The 21790-nt window shown below is 36.2% G+C and overlaps 1 protein-coding gene across 16 annotated transcripts in view; it reads right to left on the reverse strand.

The window, feature by feature from the left end:
* The window catches only part of CBLB (Cbl proto-oncogene B), a 234635-nt gene that overhangs the window by 13429 nt on the left and 199416 nt on the right, over positions 1-21790 (reverse strand). For 9 of the 16 annotated variants that reach the window (XM_070072032.1, XM_008267006.4, XM_051819100.2 and 6 more), the window contains 5 exons: positions 18585-18731; positions 15660-15757; positions 15412-15543; positions 12351-12491; positions 6103-6222 (listed from right to left, as the gene is read on the reverse strand). In XM_070072032.1, the coding sequence (XP_069928133.1) occupies positions 6103-6222; positions 12351-12491; positions 15412-15543; positions 15660-15757; positions 18585-18731 (638 nt within the window). The remainder of the gene's footprint in view (positions 1-6102; positions 6223-12350; positions 12492-15411; positions 15544-15659; positions 15758-18584; positions 18732-21790) is intronic. The other 7 variants (XM_070072026.1, XM_051819101.2, XM_070072025.1 and 4 more) reach the window with 3 other exon arrangements.

A 21790-nucleotide genomic window follows, 5' to 3' on the forward strand; every position in this document is an offset into this window, starting at 1 on the left:
ATTCAATATATAAATATATTGCTGTAAACACATAATACAGATTGTCATACAAATATACTATGTTGTTATGTGTATAAGTATAAATTATGCATATTATAGGTTGGCTGCATATTAAATTACTTAATTCACATATATATATATAGTAATATATGCTATACCAAATAGCATAGTATTTGGCCTATTGTAAGTGCTTAAAAGATCTTATAAAGTGGCACTCTTTATATTATGAGATATAACCTCTTATCAATGACGATTCTTAGGATGGACAGCCAAACTTTTAGACTACTGATTTATAAAACTAAACAGATGAGAATTAGAAAAAATATATCATGGATTTAACTGATCAGGAAGTACAAGAAATCTTAAGCCCATTGTAGTTATAATCTTGTTATTCAATTATAAGTTGGCTCAATTGATATAACTCACTTATGCCTTAAGTCTGAATTTCTGCCACAACAGATAGACTAATTATAGTAGGACATGATTTAAAACAGTTTCACTAAATGAAAAATAAGTTTAAAAAAAAACTTTAAATACACTGTATTTTAAATATATCCAAGCAAATTAAAGAATTATCTAAGTATTCTCTATTTTTAAAATTGAAGCTAGGAGCCGGCGCCGTGGCTCAATAGGCTAATCCTCCACCTTGCGGCGCCGGCACACCGGGTTCTAGTCCCGGTCGGGGCGCCGGATTCTGTCCCGGTTGCCCCTCTTCCAGGCCAGCTCTCTGCTATGGCCAGGGAGTGCAGTGGAGGATGGCCCAGGTGCTTGGGCCCTGCACCCCATGGGAGACCAGGAAAAAGCACCTGGCTCCTGGCTCCTGCCATCGGATCAGCGCGCTGCGCCGGCTGCAGCGGCGGCCATTAGAGGGTGAACCAACGGCAAGGGAAGACCTGTCTCTCTCTCTCACTGTCCACTCTGCCTATCAAAAAATAAAAAAAATAAAAAAAAAAAAAAAATAAAATTGAAGCTAGGGATGGATATGTGGCTTAATAGTTAAGATGCCATTATGGGCATCTATATCCCACACTAGAGTGACTGGGTTCAATATCTGGCTCCATTTCCTAACTAGCTTCACGCTAATGTAGACACTGGAAGGCAGTGATGAAGGCTCAAGTCAATGGTTTCTTGTCACTCACGTGGCAAACTGGATTGTTTTCTCAGCTCTGGACCTCGACCCAGCCCAATCACAGCCATTGTAAGCATGTGGGCAGTGAACCAGTGCTCACTCACTCACATTCTCTTTCTCTCTTTCTAACTCTTAGTAAAAATAAATTAACAAAAAAAACCCTGAAGCTGTATATAAGAAGGAGCAAGCATATTAGAAAGTTAAACTCTGGTAAAACTCAACAACAGTGCAATTTTCTTTTTTTGAAACACAAAACAAATGACAACTTACACACACACACACACACACACACACACACATAACTTCAATCATCTTATCACTAATGACAATATACAATTTTAACCCTTGTGTGAAGTGAATCGATGCTCTCCAATTGAAATCTTACAGAATATTTGGTCCAAATACACCATTCATTCAACATTCCAACCATTTTTCTTTGAAATGTAAAGGAAAAGTAGGAATGGAATTAACTCCTTTTTAATGAGATCTCCTTTATTTTGTTGGCATACTTGACAATAAGATCTTTCACTGGTTGTAAATAAATTTAACATGAATTGAGCTAAGATTACAGCACTGTTTTCATATAACCTTGAGCTGCCTTCTAAAGGCTAACAATATAAAAAGTCTTTTCAAGAATTATTGCTATACTTCATCAGCACAAACATTATGGAGTTTTTAAAGAATCCAAATTGTAGCAGAATATATCTTAGAAGAGAAAGTTTGTAAAGTTCACACATAGCTTTACAGACCTGAACACCATGTAAGTAATATATCCAGTGTAAGAAAACAGTAGACTGTTAGCAAAGACACTTTACCCACATGGAGGAATATGTGAGTTTAACAGGCAGATAAAATCCTCTTATATCTGATTAACTATCTCTAACATACACATATGACTTTTAAGAAAATTATAAAAAAAATTCTTTGGGAGGAATAAGCACTTTGTTAAGCACTTTTGTGTATGTAGATATACATGTAAACACCAACATTAGGTAACAGGACAAGGAAGGCATTTTTAACCCAAGTCAATGAAAGTCTACTTTAGATTTCTTCAGAATTAACTTTTTTTTTGTGGGATGTATGTACATAAATGAGTCATCATCAATTGTTCAGACAGCCATAAAAAAGAAAATTGAGTTCATATGGTTCAGCAATCATACTAGAATCATCATACAGTCATTTTTAGAAAGTCCTTAATGAAAACAGATTAGTTACCCACAAAAAGGGCTACCAGAATCCTGATGGCATATAAGCCTTGAGTTTCATGTTTCATCCAAAAAGTCAGGTGCATTCTCTCTGAAGATGTGAAACAAACTTTGTAGACAGCCTAGTAGCCCTGTGAGCTGTAGGCAAACAAACATCTGCTGGGAAAATGTATCTTATTTTTCGTGGTTTGATCATGTTAGTAGGTTGAAATATTTGATGTTACTACTAGCTAAGGCCCTCCAAGTAATCACCATAGGGCTATTTTATCTCTTAGGTAAAAGCCAGTTACGATTTCTGGCAAATGGCTATTTGGGGATATTTCAACAAGGTCTGTGATACAAAGTTCTTGCTGAAATTGCTAGTGGAATGCTAATTGAAATTCATTCCAGTTGAAATCATATATGTGAATGATGCTCCTCTGGGCACTAGAACATCCACATATTATGGAGCAACCTGTAAAGATGCTATGAAAATAGTTTTGCCCACAACTCTTCTCATAACTTGAATATATTTCTTTTAACCTAGAGGTGGCGGTACTGAATATATTATTTTAAATCAGTCATATTACTTTGCTCAAAGATATATTTTAACATTACTTCCTTAAAGAACTTGCTTCCTTATATTACATATAGTCTGTCACACATAGTCTCTCCCCTTGATTTTCATGATTTGTCATCAAATCTATTAGTTTCTTTTCTAGCACTATAGGTTACCTATAGATATATCTGGAATTTTCAAATGATAAGAAGCACTGAAAAGAGAATATGAACTAAAACTTGAAAAGGTTAATAAGGATTTGTCTTTCTTTTCCTGAATTATAAGCCAGAACACACATTTATAAAACTAGAGAGGCAATTGTGCATCTCCCACGTGTGGCAACTTGTACTCAAGAATCACCATGATGGTAATTTGTAATTCTCAAAGAAGCTCATTAATTATATTGATTCAGATGAAAAGGGTACCCTAATCCATGGTTGGTGGGAATGTCAACTAATGCAGCCATTGTGGAAGACAGTATGGAGATACCTCAGAAATCTGAAAATAAATCTACCGTATGACCCAGCCATCCTACTCCTGAGAATTTACCCAAACAAAATGAAATCAGCAGATGAAAGAGTTATCTGTAGCCCCCTTGTTCACTGCAGCTCAATTCAAAATAGCTAAGATGTGGAATCAGTGCACATGTATATCACATGTAGACTGGATAAAGAAATTATGTTATATATACACTATGGAATACTACTCAGTTATAAAAGATTAAATCCTGTCTTTTGCAACAAAATGGATGCAACTGGAAACCATTATACTTAGTAAAATAAGCCAGTTCCAAAACCAGATGCCACAAGCATTCCCTGATCTGTTGTAACTAACAGCGTACCTAAAATGTAATGTATTAGCATGAAATCAGTATTTTGAGATTTGATGATTGTTTAGAGCCCTTGTCTCTACTGTTGAGGAACAGGGTTTTCTTCTTCTTACTATTTGTTGAACTCTTTACTTAGTGTAGGATTAATATTATGAGTAAAAAGTAAACTGAAAATAGATCTTTGTAAAAATTAAAGGTGAGAACAGGAGAGGGAGGTGGAAGAAGGGTGGGAGTATGGGCGGGAGGGAGGGTGGGAAGGAAAGTATCACTATGTTCCTAAATCTGTATATATGAAATACATGAAATTTGTATACCTTAAAATAAATTTATAAAAAGAAATTATAAAATACATGGCTATTGTATTAAGAAATCTTCTGTAAACTGTGGTTTGAACTTAAAAACTCAAACTCTTAAAATAAGATACAAATCTATTTAAGGAAAGCCTCTGATGTTTTCAAATATCAGACACAGATGTTCTGCAAAAAACATGTGTGCTAAGTTTAACACATACATCAGCTATCTCCTTCCTTCCTTTAGTATCTCTGTTCACTCATCTACTTACCCATCTATTTATCTATCCACCCAAGAAATTCTGTGCTGCACGTTCTTCTGAGCACGTGGAGATAAAGCAATGCTACACACTGAATGTTGTACATTCCCCTCAACGTGCTCCCCCGTGTGATGGTATCTGGACGTGAGAGTGGGACTCTAATGAGGGGATTAGTGTTCTTACAAAAGTGACCCATAGCAATCCCTCGCTCCGGTGTGATGTGTGAACCAGGAAGAGGGCCCTTAGAGGCCACCACATAGCAGCAGCACCTTGATACTGGACCTTCCAGCCTCCAGGACTGTCAGAAAGCAATGTTTCCTGTTTAAATCATCTAGGTTATGGTATTCTGCTGTGGCAGCCTGAGCTAAGACGAGCAGTGGATCAACCCACCTTCATCAATTCAAAGGTTAATACTCCAGTAGAGAAGGTAGCCAAATAAACAATAACCAATAAACAAATAATGAAATTTTAGGTGGTATGAAGAAAAATAAAGCAAAGAGGAAAGACCAGGAGTGCAGAATACAGGGGAACTACTCGACAGGGTGGCCACGGAAGGTTTCATGAAGAGAGAAAAGCAGCGTTTCATTACTAATGATTACAAACATGGTTTATATTTAATACAATGGTTTCTCCTCAACTTGCTGGCTGGCAGTCATGTGACAGAGTGGCCCTAAATAAGCTATGATGATTAACACTTCAGTGCTAATTTTAATTACCTGGCTAATTGAAAAGAGAGAACACATAGCATTTAAATATACAAAAACATTTTCTAAATCTCTTAAGAAGAAACAAAGGTTAGAGAATGAAAAAAAATGTGTTTATATTTGAAAGAAAGAAGGGAGAGAGATAGGGAGGGATGGGAGATGGTAGGGGTCAAGGGAGGAGGAGAGACATAGATCCTATTTGCTGGTTAACTCCCCGAATGCCCACAACGGCCCTGTGCAGCTGAAATCAGGAGCTGAGAATCCAATTCAGTTCTGTTTTGAAGGGAGGCGTTACCTGCTTCTTCTCAGGGTCTGTATCACAGGAAGCTGGAGTCAGGAGCTGAGCCACAAACTGAATCCAAGCACTCCCAAATGGGCTGCTGGTGTCTTAACCTGCATCTTTACCCTCTAGGCCCAAAGCCCACTGCTGTTGTCATTTATTTTAATTTTTATTTACTTATTTGAGAGGAAGAGAAATAGGGGAGAGGGAGAGGGAGAGAGGGAGAGAGGGAGAGAGGGAGAGAGGAAGAGAGGGAGAGAGGAGGGAGGGAGAGAGGGAGGGAAAGAGGGAGGGAGAGAGGGAGGGAAAGAGGGAGGGAGAGGGAGAGAAGGAGAGGCAGAGGGAGAATGAGAGGGAGCGAGAGCGAGGGCGAGAGCCTGACAGAGCTCCCATCACTGGTTCACTCTCCAAATGCTTGCCAACAGCATTTGCTAGGCTAGACACAGCCAGATGTGACCTCTATCCTGTTCTCTACTGCCTCCCAGGGACTATATTTGCACATAGCTGGAACTGGGAGCCAAAGCTGGGAACTGAATGCAGGCCTCTCAGTAGGGATACAGGTATCTTAATCAGTGTCTTAAATGCGACACCAAAATTCAGTGCCAAAAATGAATACATTTTGAATCAAATAATGCAACTTTACAAACTGATCGAAAAATATTTTCTGATCTTTTTTCTTTTCCATGGAGAATTTGAAAGCACTCCTCTTATAATGCAATCTTGATAAGCAAAATGGCAAACATGATAAAAGTACTTTCTTAGGTAGCAAGTACTTATTATTTTATTTGAAGAGAAAGAAAGGTGCCTCAAAAAGCAAAAGGCACTAAACAAAGTAAGGTTTTCTTATTACTGTTATTAGGCACTCACCTGAAGATGAAGGAAGCTGGTCATAGTCCTGTGATGTTCTGTTGGATTTGACATTTTCACCTGGTAATCTCCTAGCAGGAGGCAAAGGAACTTGGCCACTTGCTGGATCAAAAAAGGGATCTTAAAAATAAAGATAATTTTCAACTTAAAAGGATGATCTCTATCAAATGCCTAAAGAAAATATCACAGAAATTTTCTACAAAGATGAAAGGTTTCAAAAATAAATCCACAAATTAATTTCATGACTAAGAAGAACCATTTTGAATCTGCCTACATATTTTCTAATTTATTCATCAGTTGCTCAATATTCTTCCCAATTCTTTCTAGATAATAAACCCACTGATTTTATATTTATATTTTTCATCTCTTAATTGTAAGATTTTTTTTTAGAAAAGATTTATTCATTTATTTGAAAGTCAGAGTTACAGACTGAGGGAGAGACATAAAGATCTTCCATCTGCCGGTTCACTCCCCAAACAGCCTCAATGGCCAGGGCTGTTCCAGGCCAAAGCCAGGAGCCAAGATATTCATCAGGGTCTCCCCACATGGGAGGCAGCCCCAAGTCCTTGGGTCATCTTCCGCTGCTTTTCTCCAGCCATTAGCAGGGAGCTAGATCAGAAGTGGAGTAGAAGGGACTGGAACAGGCACCCATATAGGAGGCGGTCACTGCAGGTAATGGCTTTACCTGCTATGCAATAGCACTGTCCCCTAATTGCACAATTTTTGATGACGAGAAATATCTTCTAAGTTTGATTTTCTGTTCTAATCTGTCCTAAACAATGAATCAAAGTTGTTACAAAGTAAAAGTGAAAAAAAATGGGTTTAAATTTTTGACTGTAAGAATATTATCAAATCACTTAAGTCTGTCTAAGCATTAGGCAGATAAAATCTGTAAAAGAGATCTTAAATTTGAGATTTTTTTTGTATATATAAGCCATTTTCTAATAACACTATAGCATATTAGGAATCTTATGCTAGCCATCATTGTTAGTTGGCTCATTGAATAAAATTTAACTATTAAAAAAGTGTGACATTATTAAGTTTTAAATATATAGTAAAACATGATTTTTTAAACTGCCCTCATCATTAAGGAGAAGGCATGTGAAATAGGGAAAGACATGAGTTACAGACAAATCAGGTTACTTTGCTACTTCTAATGATATTTATAAGTGGGACTAGAAGGAGGAAAGGAGATTTTTGTCACTGCTGACATATCAGGGGTCTTCAAAATCTTCATGGAAAAATGCCTACTATGAAAAAAAAACTACGCATGGATTTTAAAACATATTGCTCCATGATAATTCAAGACCACTTAACTTGCTTTCATTAATTCTAAGATTAAAAGAACTCTCAGATATTGAGTTTTCAATATTTGAAGATTTGATGTTCCAATCTCATGAATTCTGTTGAAAAATTTTAGGCAGGAATGAGAAGATAATTTAAATATAATGCAACAAATGGTGAATTGGTTTATTTGGAGAAACAAATGAATTGAATATGATAATTTCTGCATGAATTTTGAAATTTCCCAAAGATTTGTATTAACTATTTTAATTTTATTAATTTTTTATTTGGGGGCTGAGGTGGGGAATGATCCACCTGCCACTAGTTCACCCCTCAAATGTCTGCAAGAGCCAGGACTATGCTGGGTTTGAAGCTCAAGTCTGGAACTCAATCCATGTCTCCCCTGTGGTTTCAGGAACCCAATTATTTAAGCCATTACTACTTCCTCTCAGTTCTGCATTCGCAGGACCCATAGCCAGGAGCCAGGAGCCAGGAGCCAGGGCCAGGAATCACAGGCACTCAGATGTAGTTTGAGTGCATCTCAAATACTGGGTCAAATGCCTGCTATTAAACATTTATTTTTAAATATTCAATAAAAAATGTTCTTGTGCACTTATTTGAGAGGTAGAGTTACAGAGAGAGAGAGGAAGAGACAGAAAGGTATTCTATCTGCTGGTTCACTCCTCAAATGGCCGCAACGGCTGGAGCTGGGCTGATCCGAAGCCAGGAGCCAGGATCTTCTTCCATGCCTCCCACCCAGGTGCAGGGGTCCAAGCACTTGGGCCATCTTCCACCACAGCAGAGAGCTGGACTGGAAGAGGAGCAGCCAGGACATGAACCCGCACCCACATGGGATGCTGGCACTACAAGTGGTGGCCCACCCTACTGTGCCACAGCACCGGCCCCATGGTTGTCTTTTATAACATGTTTTTTTTATTCCTTAGTATATAAAAGTTAGTCAGATATACTTAGGGTATTTCTAATCACATCTACTTATTTAAAACTTAAAGGTAAATTCTGGATGTATTTCAGAGCCATAAGTAGGTGAGACTACAAACACAGTTGGTATGACATTGCTCCATTATGCTATTTTACTTACAAAGGCCATAAAAATCAGAAATATTTATTTATGGCTCGAATCACTACCATGTTCTTTGGAATGTTAAGCAGCTATGGTCAGGTGGAGAGTAAACTGTGCTCTTTAGCAAGCTGTAGCGTTGGAAGCATTCATGCTTCAAAGGCTTAGATATACACAGCACAATTACTACACAGGACACAGTAATTACTAGCTGTCCTCTGATAAGGAAATTTTGGGCAGCTATAAAACCTTTCTAAAATAAATTCTTCACAGACTAATTAATATAAAAATTCCTATCCACATTTAGTATTGAAATATACAAACTGAAACTACCATAGGCAATGTGTCATTTATATAGAGATGTTTGAGAAGTGAATGAATACACACAGTGGGATCAATATGTTTTAAAATCCAAAGTACTATTGCCTGTGGTTTAAAGTATGCAATGCAAAACTGAAAATTTAATGTTTAGAGATGATGCAAAATAAGGAATGACTAGGAGGAGAGAATTTGCTATCCAAAAAAGAAGTGAAAAAATATGCATCAATCAATAGCTTGTTGTGTAAGAATATTTAACAGGGGCTGTGGTGTGGCACCATATCAGCGCCAGTTCATGTCTGGCTTCTTCATTTCTGAGCCAGCTCCCTGCTAGTGGCCTGCGAAAAGCATTGGAGTATTGCCCAAGCATTTGGGCTCCTGACACCTATGTGGGAGACCTGGAACAAACTCTTAGCTTTGGCCTGGCCCAGCCCTGGCCATTGGAAGCAAGTAGAGGGTAAATCAGCAGATGGAAGATCTGTCTCTTTCTCTCTGCCTCTCCCTCTCTCTCTCTCTAACTTTGACATTCAAATAAAGAAATAAATCTTTTTTTAAGAATATTTAACAGCATGAACAATGCTCGTGACACAGAAAGTGGGAAAAAGTTATAAACAATAGATATTATGTGATATAAATTTTACAGAAACATCAACTTACGCAGAAATTGACAAAAAATGGAAGGAAACCTATCAGTGTTTATCTTTGAGAGGAAGTAACATGGAATTCTTTTTCTTTTCATTATCTGAAATACTTTCAAATTTTTTATTCAAGCATAGAAAAAGAGGAAAGTAAAACTGAACAGTTTAAACAATGACCTATTCCTTCTGCAGCTATCCATAAACCATCTGGAAGATTTATCAGTTATCCCACACATTTTCAAAGAGCACATCAGTGCAGAACCTAATTGCTGCAAGAGGTTTAAAGATCACTATGTTCCTATACCTTAAATAAAAGATTTCTGGAGAAAACAACAACCACAAAGAAATGTGGATTTGAAAGTATATTAAGTTTATTAAACTGGTAAGTAATATACTTTAGAAAAGAATTTTAAATGTGAAATTGCTTGTGGAATAAATTAGAAAATATAAAATTAAAAGCCAAAAAAAAAAAAAAGAACCATTAACACATACCAAAGTTTTTCCCTCATGCTGCTCTTACTCTTTGACTCATCTTCATAAATTCTCCAACATTTCATGAAAGCCACTGACTAAAACCCTCCACTGCTGGAGAATTCATACTTCCCTGAGGTAGAACAATTCTCAACAATTTAGGAAATGTTTTCTCTTTATGATGAATATAATTTTTATTAACAGCATTCATTAGTCTTCTACCCTCTGGGTGACATGAAATAGAATTTTTCTTTCATAAACACTGCAGTTGAAGACAATTCTAACCTATATCCAAGGTCTTGTCTTCTCTTGGCTGAACACCTCTGTTTCTTTAGTTTAATATAGTAACATGTGGTGCTTTTCTTTGGTTATACGCTTGCCCAGTGCCTCTCAGACTTAAAGGTGCTGCAGAATCAGGCTGCAAGACACGTTATGGATTTTGTGTGCTCAGTCATGGGTGTGAGAAAGACTTAAAAACAGCCTCTGCTTTGTTCCTCGAACACTGGCCCTGGCACAAAGCAGATGTAGGAGTTTCTATTTCTACACACCAGCACAAAAGAAGTGCCTTTTTTTTTTTTGTGTAACACAGAAAAAAATTACATATACACTAGAAATAGCCTTGGCTTTGGACATAGGAAATAGTGGAGTTTTTGTGAAGGCCTCCATATTTTGTTTAGATATGACTAGCCTGTCCAGAAGAGATGGCTCATGGACAGCAGTGAGCATTACTATTTTGCCAAAAGATGTCTTATACGGAGTCCTGAAAATAGAAAATAGATAAAAGAAGAACCAAAGCTATGTCTCTGCTTTGCTTCCATTCTTGATCTACAGGAGCCCTGGGGTTTCTATACAGAAACACAGGACCCTGCAATTTGAAAACTGCTACTATAGAGAACTCAATGGGCTACACATTTGGAAAGCTGGGCATGGCTCAATTGTGCAAGGCACAGAATGTAGCTCTGATGAGGTATTTAATATAATATAAGAAAACCCAACCTCTTTTTCTAAGGCATCTGTCCTTTGCCTTTAATTAGGGATAAGTATCTCCTCAAGGAAATTACGTCTTCATAATGGTTAGAAAAGACTCATTAAATAGGACCAGTATTCCACAGATGGAACTATAGTGAAAACAGAAGCAGTAAAATCCACACACAGACATAGTTTAAACTCACCAAAAAGCTTTGCTTGCTTTTTATGGTTCTAAAATTACTGAGCTGAACTTTAATATCTAAAGAGAATCCTTTCAACAAGTTCAGTCCTTAGGGTGAAGAACTGCTGTCATGAATCTTTCACTGTATTTCTTTCGAGAGTATAATGTATTAAATACTCTGCAAAATGACACCCAAATGCTTATTTATGAGTCAAAAGAGACTTTTGATGTTCCGTGATATTATGTAATAGGATCAGCTTCTCTTGAAAAGGAGGAGAGCTAATATATACGGCTTTAAAATGAATGAAACTAATTGTCACAGTGGAGGTCACAAAGGATCAGGCACCAGACGAGAAGCTTGTCATGTTAATATTATGAAAGACAGGAAAAGAAAAAAAAAAGTGCTGTAGTTTTCCTAAAAGTATGGGTTATCAATGTTATGTCGACAGTCTTGAAAATGGAATTAGAATACTTTCATGTATAAAATAGGGACAAGAAAGAGTCCTGTGCAGAGGTTACTATCTTGGCCCAATTTTAGCCCCACACTTTAGGATAAGGAAGGATGTTGAGCTATGTGGCAGCCAAGCAAAAGAAAAACAAGCAAATCTATAAATGAAATAAAATAGCTTAAACAAGTTTCATTTTATTTAATGTAAAGGGGCATTTACTAAATTGCTAATTCTCTTCATTTTCATTTCTTTTCTTCATTTCAGAAATTTAGAAATATATTATTGTAAAAATGGTATTTTCCCTTGAAGACAGTAATACGGAGTAGATCCTTTGAAATGTTAGAAACAAAAAGAGTAACAAAACAAAATAATGTAGATATTTCAGGAAAAAGTCTCTATTTGTGTTGTAGCCATGTAATTTACCAAAATCTTGTTTTGAATAAAATTATGACCATAAATCACATCTAGTAAAAACTTTAAAACTTATTAAAAAGTAACACTTGCATTGGAAATTGGGAGGCAAAGAGTCTAAATTTTGTCCCCCTTACTATTAGCCTAAACACTTAGCAGTTATGGTTCTCAGGGAAGCCTCTGCCAGCATCAGGGGGTTATACAAAGCACTGGATGATCTCCACATCACCAGTTCTGCCCTCTGTCATTTCCGACTGCACTTGTTATCTTTATAACCCCGTTAGGATTAAACCAATCAATTGACAAAAACCCTACTGCTGCTACTCTCACCACTCGGGGTGTTTAGGTAGGAAAGTAGAGCCGAATGAAGCAATGCTTATCTGATAGTAGGATCTTAGAAATAGTTCTGCTTTACTTTAAAAGTTTTCTTTGGCTTTGTCCCCTCCTACCTGAAGGAAGAAGGAAAAGGTCCTGTCCTGAGGATGGTCGGCTACCAGAGCCAGGAGGTTTCGAAGGTTCCACGAGACTGTGCCTTGCAGGAGGTGGGGGAGGCGGTAGGGATGGAGGGAGGGCATCAAAAGCATCTTCACCTGCATTTAAAGAAAGATCCATATCAAGAGCAGAACTTCATCAATCCAGACACACCTTATCAAGCAAAAGCAACAACTGACTTTCTGCAGGGTTTATCCAGCAGTTCAGCAACTTTGATAATGTGATATAATTATTTTGTGGGACTGTTTGGGGAAAAACACATATATATAAATGCAAACCATGCCAAATTTTTCTCTCAGGTCTTTCCATAAAATGCAGAATTGCAGGTTAGGAAACAGCTCATGTATCACTTGTAACCTTTATTTTATAATATTAGGAACTTAGAAGTTGGAACTAAAATTTATTATGAGTCACACCATCAAATAGCTTGAATTACCCATAAAATTTTCCCACTGGATTTAAAATCCTGTAAACCAATGTTATATACATTTAACTTATTGCCAAAATATACAGAACGGCATCTAGAGTAGAGGAATATGATATTTTTCTACTTATCTGATATCTCTAAGGAACAGTGAAATACAAAACTTCTTCTGGTAGACTCAAAAGCTAGTAACTTAAATTTGTATACTCCTCAGCTTTAGTACTATAGACTACTACAGCACACTTTTCCACACCTTAGTATTCTACTCATAGTTTTTCTTACCTCAATCTTTAAAAAAACATAGTGCATGTATTTTTGTAAGTTCTCTCAAATACCTTGTGAATAAGGTAGTCTTTACATAAACACCTACATATTCCAGTAATAAAAATTCATATGCAGTCGAGTGACCTTAAATTCAAAGAAAACTATTTTATTTAAAGAAAACGATTTTACTATTCATTGAGTTTGCCTTACAAAAAACATGCATAACACTGTCCCTAATCACCATACATTTTTTAAAATCTAAAATGTTTGAAGATACTGGAGAGCTTTTATATCATTCCAAGCTTCAGCTATCTACGAAATTATCATGTTTATGCAAATCCTTTCTCAGTCTCTACACAATAGAGGCCACCTCAGGAACATGAGTGGTATGAAGACCAAAATCACAAAGACCTCACTCAAAGGAGCATGGATTCCATGAGAGTAGCTAAAAATAATAATAATAATAATAATAATAATAATAATTCACAAATAAGCATGATTCAGAGGTGGAATCATTTGATTGCTCCCAAAATAAATAAATGTATTGAAAGAGAGAGGAGAAATACAGGCAAGTGGCATTCAGTGAAGTGCTGAAAAACAGGAAGGCCTGAAACATCAAGAGGGCTTAGAAACATTTATTCATGCAAGGATGGGCTCTTTTACGCAGGGCGAATGGCATGAACAAAGTGAGATGCTGAGGTTCAAAAGACAGTCAGATCATCTATCTGGATCGTCCAGTAAGGTGGTCACCATCCATACATAGCTATTTAAACTTTTTTTTTTTGACAGGCAGAGTGGACAGAGAGAGAGAGAGACAAAGAGAAAGGTCTTCCTTTTGCCGTTGGTTCACCCTCCAATGGCAGCCGCGGCTGGCGCGCTGTGCTGATCTGAAGCCAGGAGCCAGGTACTTCTCCTCGTCTCCCATGCGGGTGCAGGGCCCAAGCACTTGGGCCATCCTCCACTGCACTCCCGGGCCAAAGCAGAGAGCTAGACAGAAAGAGGAGCAACTGGGACAGAATCCGGTGCCCCAACCGGGACTAGAACCTGGTGTGCCGGCGCTGCAGGCGGAGGATTAGCCTATTGAGCCATGGCGCCAGCCTTTTTTTTTTTTTTTTGACAGGCAGAGTGGACAGTGAGAGACAGAGACAGAGAGAAAGGTATTTAAACTTAAATTAACAAAACTTGAGCCCCACAGTCACACTTAACCATAGGCAAGTATATAGATCCTTCACATCCCACAGAAGTTCCAGGGGACAGTCACCTAGGTCATGAAGATGTGGATTACAGGTCAAGAATAAGTGGGAGGGAGAAAAGTCTGTAGAGGAGGAAGTTAGGAGAAACTCTTACAATTAATGTGAGTGAGAATAAAACCCTGAACTACAGAGAGACCAGGAGACAAAGACATTGCAATTGTGTAATTCAAAACATTGGTCAATGGTGTTTGTGAGAAAACAAAAAGGTTATTTCATTTTTCTAGAGGCTAACAGTCAATTCAGAAAAACTTATACATGGAACTTCATAACACAGTATTTTGTGTTATGAAGATTTCTCATTAGGAAACCTTTAGGTGCATGGAGATTCTAATTTTCTTCCTCTAAAAACAAGTTGAGGAGCTTCCTACCTGGAACTAATGAAACTAGCAGTGATGATAACACCATCAAAATACAGATCACAAAGGAGAATATATTTTATTCATACCCTTTAGGTATATGTCTAACTCTGGTATGTTTGCTATCTTCAATTCTGACAACGTGCCACGTGTTCCACTCAAGGTACAATGACCATTATTGTAAGACATAAACAACTTCAAAACACACACACATCTACATGTGCTGAAAATCCAAGTGCCACAAACACACTTCATATATCATCACTTAAAGCAAAGAAACTGAAGTTATTTGACAATGTTGCAGTTTTGATGATTGGGGTAAAGCAGAGTTTATTCCTTGAATAGACATAGAATTTTCTATTATTAATTTAGGATAAGCGGCACTGGATCACTTCATTCTGGAAAATATGTTCATATTTATGAACAATTATTATATTTAAAGAAAATCTCAACACATCAAACATTAATGAAAAAAAGTTGAAGAACACCAAAGCTCAGGGGAACAAACCATGCACTCATGTGTTTTTATACTGTATTAAGCATAGGAGAGACAACCTGAATAATGCTGGCTGATGGTCACTTAATCATCTAAAGGGAGAATGGGCACATGAACCTGGGTACCACCATCACCTGCAGAACTCATGCTAATTTCAGGACCATTCTCAGACATGGAGAGAAGAGGCAGAGGGGGTATGTGAAAAAGTTTTTTAAAGTTTTTAACCTAATGGAGGGATGAGAAGATCATAATCAGAGGGCGTCCTGTTGAGTGAAGAACCATGCTTTGGATTGTCCCGAGTTGGAGGCCTGGCAGGTGGTAATGGCACTGGATCAGAGGCTGAATCAAAAACATCTCCTAGAGGATAACACAAAGCCTTAATGTATTTTCAGTACAACAAGGGCATGGAATTTTGCCTTTAAATTCTGACTATCAAGATATAGACCACAAAGGAGAACATATTTTATACATACCCTTTAAATATATGCCTAACTCAGGGATGTTTGATTTCTTCATCTCTGACGACGTACCATGTGTTCCATTCAATATACAATGACCATTATCACAAGACCTAAACAGAAACCAAAGGGCAAAAGTCATATAAGGAAAATTACTTTTAAGTCATTTGAGAAATAGAGGGAACTAGTATCCATGTTCATATAACAAAGTTTTAAATTAAACATATTTAACTTCCTTTTCCAGGAATAGTACCAATAATAATAATATCTAGATACTGTTACCCTTACCTTGACAAAAAATGTAAGTAAATACCCCAAGGAAGACAAATAGTCAATCACTCTTGTTCTTTTTTTTATTTATTTAACTGTAACCAAGGATTACAATGGCTACAGAACTGTTGCTACTCAGTGTATAGCTGCATAACTAGCAACCAACAAAAAAGCTAGAAAGGCAGAGTTCACATTTTAGTTTTCTCTGATTTATTCTGAATTCTTAAATGTACAACCATAATGGAGAGATACTGTATATCTGAATAGATATTACAAGAGTGCTTCATCGAAATTCATTTTTATTCTCTCTGGTGGCCACTTCTCTTCAACGGGCCAGATATGGTTCATTTAAAAATAGTTATCATGTATTGAATCTTCGTAATAATGACAGATTTTTCCTGAAACTAAATTTAATTATTCATTCACTGTTTCACTTTCTGCACACATTGACAAGGTACTTCTGATATTCCAAAGGAGGGGCACCACACTGGGAAAGGAATGTTCAGATTCCACAGTGCTTTGGAGAGGACACAAAACTATGCTTCATTCATCAGCTTTCAAGAACAAATTAGTTAAGGAACTCACTTCAATTAAGTTTAGGGATTATCAACATTTATTACTTCTCTATAACAGTGGAAAGGAGTTAAAGATGGTTATAATTCAAGTTTATTTTCAGGATTTCGGGAGGCCTGCCACCAAAAATCTAATAGGATGATACAATTAAAATTTAACAGATTAAAATTATACCTCTCATTTCTCCAGCACAAAAACAAAAAAAAACAAAAAAAAACAAAAAAAAACAACAACAACAAAAAACTGAGACACCCAAAGTGACCAGAAAGGCTTATCCTATTTCAGTTTAAAATTACTACACATTTGTAAGAGGCACAGGAACTAAAGATTATAACAATTTATATTTGATGAGAAGGAATAACTTTTTTCTCTAATAGATCAGTGGACATTTGGTTCTTCTGACATAATAAATTGCCTTCCAGTTATTACTTTGTCTTCTAAATGATTCTATTTTATCAACAAATGTCTTAAACACCAGCAATTAGAAAGAAATGTTTTGGTTCTTCCTTTGAAAAATGAAACCCTGGATGGTACAATGTTACCAATCCTGGTTAATAATTCTGCAGAATGCTGATAATTCTAACCAGGATCAATTATTAAGACACCTCTGGTTAAAATTAAGATTAGCTTCTTCCCAACTACTGCATTTTTCACTCTCAGTGAGGTACTTGAAAAAAGGCATTAATGCATTTTTTTTTTAGTTTTTTCATCTGAGAAGGGAACACTCCACTCATAAGGTGCTTTCAGTTGATTGACTTGACCCCAGAGGGAAATGGCACCCTAATAAAGATGTCCCCAGGAATGTAATACAAAGAAAACTGGAGCTGAGTGAGTAGTTCTGAAGTTGAGATTGGATTACTGAGTCCCTCATATATGCCAATCAAAAAATCAACATTACTACATTACAGCTTATTAATTCAATTACTTACATGCAGAATGTTTCACATAGGACAAATTAATATTTTAATACATAGCACCCATTGTTAATAATTCTAATATGAGAGTACTTTTAAAAGTTCAAGGACAAAATGAAATTTAAAGCTAAGTTTGGGGTCTGGCATTGCAGTGGAATGGGTTAAGTTACAACCTGTGGCACCAGCATCCCATATGAGAGTCTGTTGGTGTCCTGGCCCTCTGCTAAGGCATGTGGGAGAGCAGCGGAAGATGGCCCAAGCCCCTGTCACCAACATTGGAGACCTGGATGGAGTTCCAGGTTCCTGGTTTCATCTTGGTCCAGCCCTGGCCATTGCAGTCATTTGGGGAATGAACCAGCAGATGGAAGATCTCTTTCTCTCTCTTCTTCCCTCTCTCTCTGTCATGCTACATTTCAAGTAAATAAAAATAAATCAATGATAAAAATAAAAAGAGAGAAGCTTATTTTGGTGAAAAAAATTTGAAACATGCATTTTTTTTGGTAATGTAAATTTTTCATGGACTTTTGAAGACCTTCTCATATACCTTCAAGTGGCTGACACTTCAAATACTAAGGATATTTCCATTATAGAGGGAACTAAAAAAGGGAAGCAAACAAAACTACTATTCCTCACATTCTTATTTGATCCAAGCAAAGGTAAAATGGTGCTTAATTAAAAACAGCAGAAATAACTTTAGGAGTGTATATATATATATATATATCTATCTATTTCTTGAAGATATGAATTGAAATAGGCAACACATCAAATTGGAAAATTTATGTAAATTTACTAGTCTTTATATCATGAAGAAAGTCTAAACACATTTTCATAATACTGTAGTTTCTAAGCATTAATTTTTCTTCATGAGATATGTGCTTAAAATTGATAAAATAAATTATAGCAGTTTATGGAAAATGTATGAATTACTCATGACTACATAATGTCTACCAAAAATTTTTTTAGCCTATAATTTTTGGGGGAGGTGGGTAAGGCAAGAAAATCTCCCACTATACTTAGCTTTCTCCAAAAGTAATACATAAAATAACACATAGAGAGAAGAGGCTTTGGGCAGAAAACCAAGGATTTTTAATTAAATAGATGTGATTCAGCTCTGTAAAACAAACACCACAAATGATAACACTTATGTGGATGTCAGGTTGGAAAAAGCTGTCCACATTCTTACCGAACTGTAGGTTTTACGTTATGACAATGAGATGGTTGTGAATTCAGGGAAACAGGATGGGATGAAGGAATCTTGTATTCATCATCATCTTCTTCTACCAGGTCTTTTGTTTTCTCTGAAAGAGAATTTGCTAACGGACCAGTACACCTACCAGGGGGAAAAAAATCCAATCTAGTTTGAGCAGAATAATCAGAACAGGAAATTCTGACATGACATACTCAAATCTAAGAAACTACTTTGTCATTTATGTTGACTTTCCAGTAATGGGGTAACATATAAGGAACTGTTCTTATACAAAATGCAAATGGAAAGGATTTTCAATCTTTTGTTAAGATTCTCCTGACAGTTATAAAAAATTTCACACCTATAATTTTAAATGGCACAATAAGAAAAACTAATAACCTGTCAAAGAAAACAAAGACAAGTTGGCATTATAAAAGAAAATGAATAAAATCATTCAAACCAAAGCTATTAAGCTATTAACATTTGTTCCAATTTAAATGGTGAAGATGATAAAAATACATGCAAAGTTACTTTATATATTAATGAAGTCTTTATAAAAGTGTCAAACTTTTTGTCTCTTGTGAATATTACCTATAGTTAAAAAAAATCCTAATTAATTCAATGAAGTGGAAACTCTCCTGTGAAATAATTTAAGTTATTAAACTTGTTTTTGCCCACAACCGAGAACTAAAAATGAATGCAATAACTTAAAAGTTAGAAGCAAACAATAAGAGGACTTCAAGTCTTTGAAGTAGAGCGCATTGTCTTTATGGCTCACATTCTGGGGCTAAATAAAAGAGGATTCAAATGAGTAAAATCAAAACCTAATGCTAAAGAAATTTCCAAGCATTTTACTTATCCTTGGGGATAAATCAATAATAATAATAATAAAAACACAAATGCAAATAAGCAAGAGCATAGAAACCTACTGTTTTTCACAAGTGTTACTGTTGAGGTTTAATCTGATCCTTGCCGATGCCAAAGAAAAGTGCAAAAGTAGAAATGCACAAACCCAACCTTACTGAGTGTAACACACTGGGGATACACGATGACCCATGTCTTTTGATTAAACATCATGACTCTCTTAAAAAATCCGTTTGCATTCTTAAAAAGAGCAACAAGCCAGAAACCATCAAGTGCCTGCAATTCTGAAGCACCTTCTGTAGAGGGAGCAAGAGGCCTTTGGTATATGGTGCCATCATGCCTAGAACAAGTTTTTCCTTTGGATTTCTTCTTCCTGCAGGTTGAGTAAGCAGTCCAATATGCTTGGAATCAGAAACACGTTCAATCTCAGATTTTTTCCCAGATTGCTGAACTGCCTGCACACACTTCACTGGTTTGAGTATTCCTAATTTGAAAATCTGAAATCTAAAATGCTCCAAATTCCAAAATTTTTTCACACTCTAAGAGTGACATTTTGGATTTTCATATTAGGGAAGCTTAAAACCTCTATTCCAAATGGAAACATTTTTAAAAAAATTAATAATTTTAAAGGCTACTCTCTGTGCCCATTACTAGACATCAGTTTGAAAAAACCTAAAGGTTTTCAGGTTTTAACCATGTGTCTAAGTCTCTAGGAAGTTCAGAGATCAAAGGCAAGTTTCTCTTAACATTTTCAGAAGTGTATTTTTACCTGTCTTTGAAGAATTTTTCAGTACTGATCTTTGAATTCCTGTTTGTGTAAGCTGCCATGGAATTCAAGCGGCAGTTTATGGTGAGATGAAAGCCAAGTGATGCAGTGGCAGAAGGTCCAATGCAGCTGCTCAGAACAAACGCTGAGAACCTTATCAATAATGTAATTATACACACCAGGACTCAACCTTGGAGGGTTTCCTTCCCAATCGAAAACAAGTAGGTACATGGGTGCAAAATAGTGATCTTATGGTAATACAGCAGGGATTTAAAACATTATTTTGCTATAAATTCTTGTAAACAAAGACATCAAGTTAAGCAATGTAAGGGTCAGAATGGGTTTGCTTAGCAAATAAAATGAGAATTGCATACATCATTTCTATTTTATTTATAATGAATAAAATTAATATAATATATATGAAATGCAATATACATTAAATATAACATAATATAATAATATGAATATTCATAACTTTCATTCATAATGAATTAGCTGTGTCTTGTGCAATTTAAGCATATACTATATAAAGAAAACCAAAAATACTTGCTCAAATATTCAACACCCCATCAATGTTAGGAAAGTTTTAATATCCACCTGCAGTACATTACTCCCAAAGACTTAGATGTGTTCAAAAACATACTTCATCGAGAGTCAAGAAGACAATTGTTTAAACCACATCTGTAGTGGCTAATTCCATATTTTATCTTCAATAACATAAAACTTTAACTAGTTAGTTTCCCACTAATCTTTTGCCTTGCTACAAATAAACAGATAGCATTTCTGAGTGAAATGTGAAGTGCAGCTCATCTGGTATTTTATAGAATAATAAGATCTTGTAGCCACAACCTACTAGTTATGGACTGTTAGCTTAAATAAATTTTAGTGAATTATATCTACTAGTGACAAAATGTCTTCCACTGGTATCTGTATTTAAATATGAAAAAAGTTCTGAAATGTCCTATTTACCATCATTTTAATAAAGCCTGGAAAATCGACTTTATCTCAATTCACTGTGCCTTGGTTATTTGAGCTTTCAGTGTGAAATACATTCAGTTTGCTGTGTGCACATTTGAAACAAACCAAGAAACAGGTGGATTTTCAGAGGGACAAAAGGGGCTGTTTTCTAATGCTGTACTTTAATTAGTGACTTTTATGTTTTGAAACCAAAAGTGTACAAATCACTCCTTGAGTTGATTCCTGGTGTGAGAAGCAGACCCTCAGATGGGTGACCTTCTGCACATCTCATCATCTGTAACCTTTACAATTTACAGCTCAAACGCCACCCTTGCCAAGTGCTTTTCTCACCTTCATTTGAGCAACTTTTGCCATCTCATTTAGCCTATCAAATTCCATAGGAAAAAAGCAAAGTAGAAACCTCAATATTTATTGTCTATATTTGAAACTTCGGGATACTTCTCCATAAGTTCAATGATTTTCTTCTAACTTTAATCTTGTCCATGGTGTGTATTCAGTTTATGTTCATTCATTAATATTATGTCTTCTATAGATTTACCTATGTCTCACTTCTATTTGTGTCTTGAATTGCAAAACATTTAAAGAAGAACCTTCA

This window comes from Oryctolagus cuniculus, chromosome 4 (assembly GCF_964237555.1).
Source record: "Oryctolagus cuniculus chromosome 4, mOryCun1.1, whole genome shotgun sequence".
NCBI classification, from domain to species: Eukaryota; Metazoa; Chordata; class Mammalia; order Lagomorpha; family Leporidae; genus Oryctolagus; species Oryctolagus cuniculus.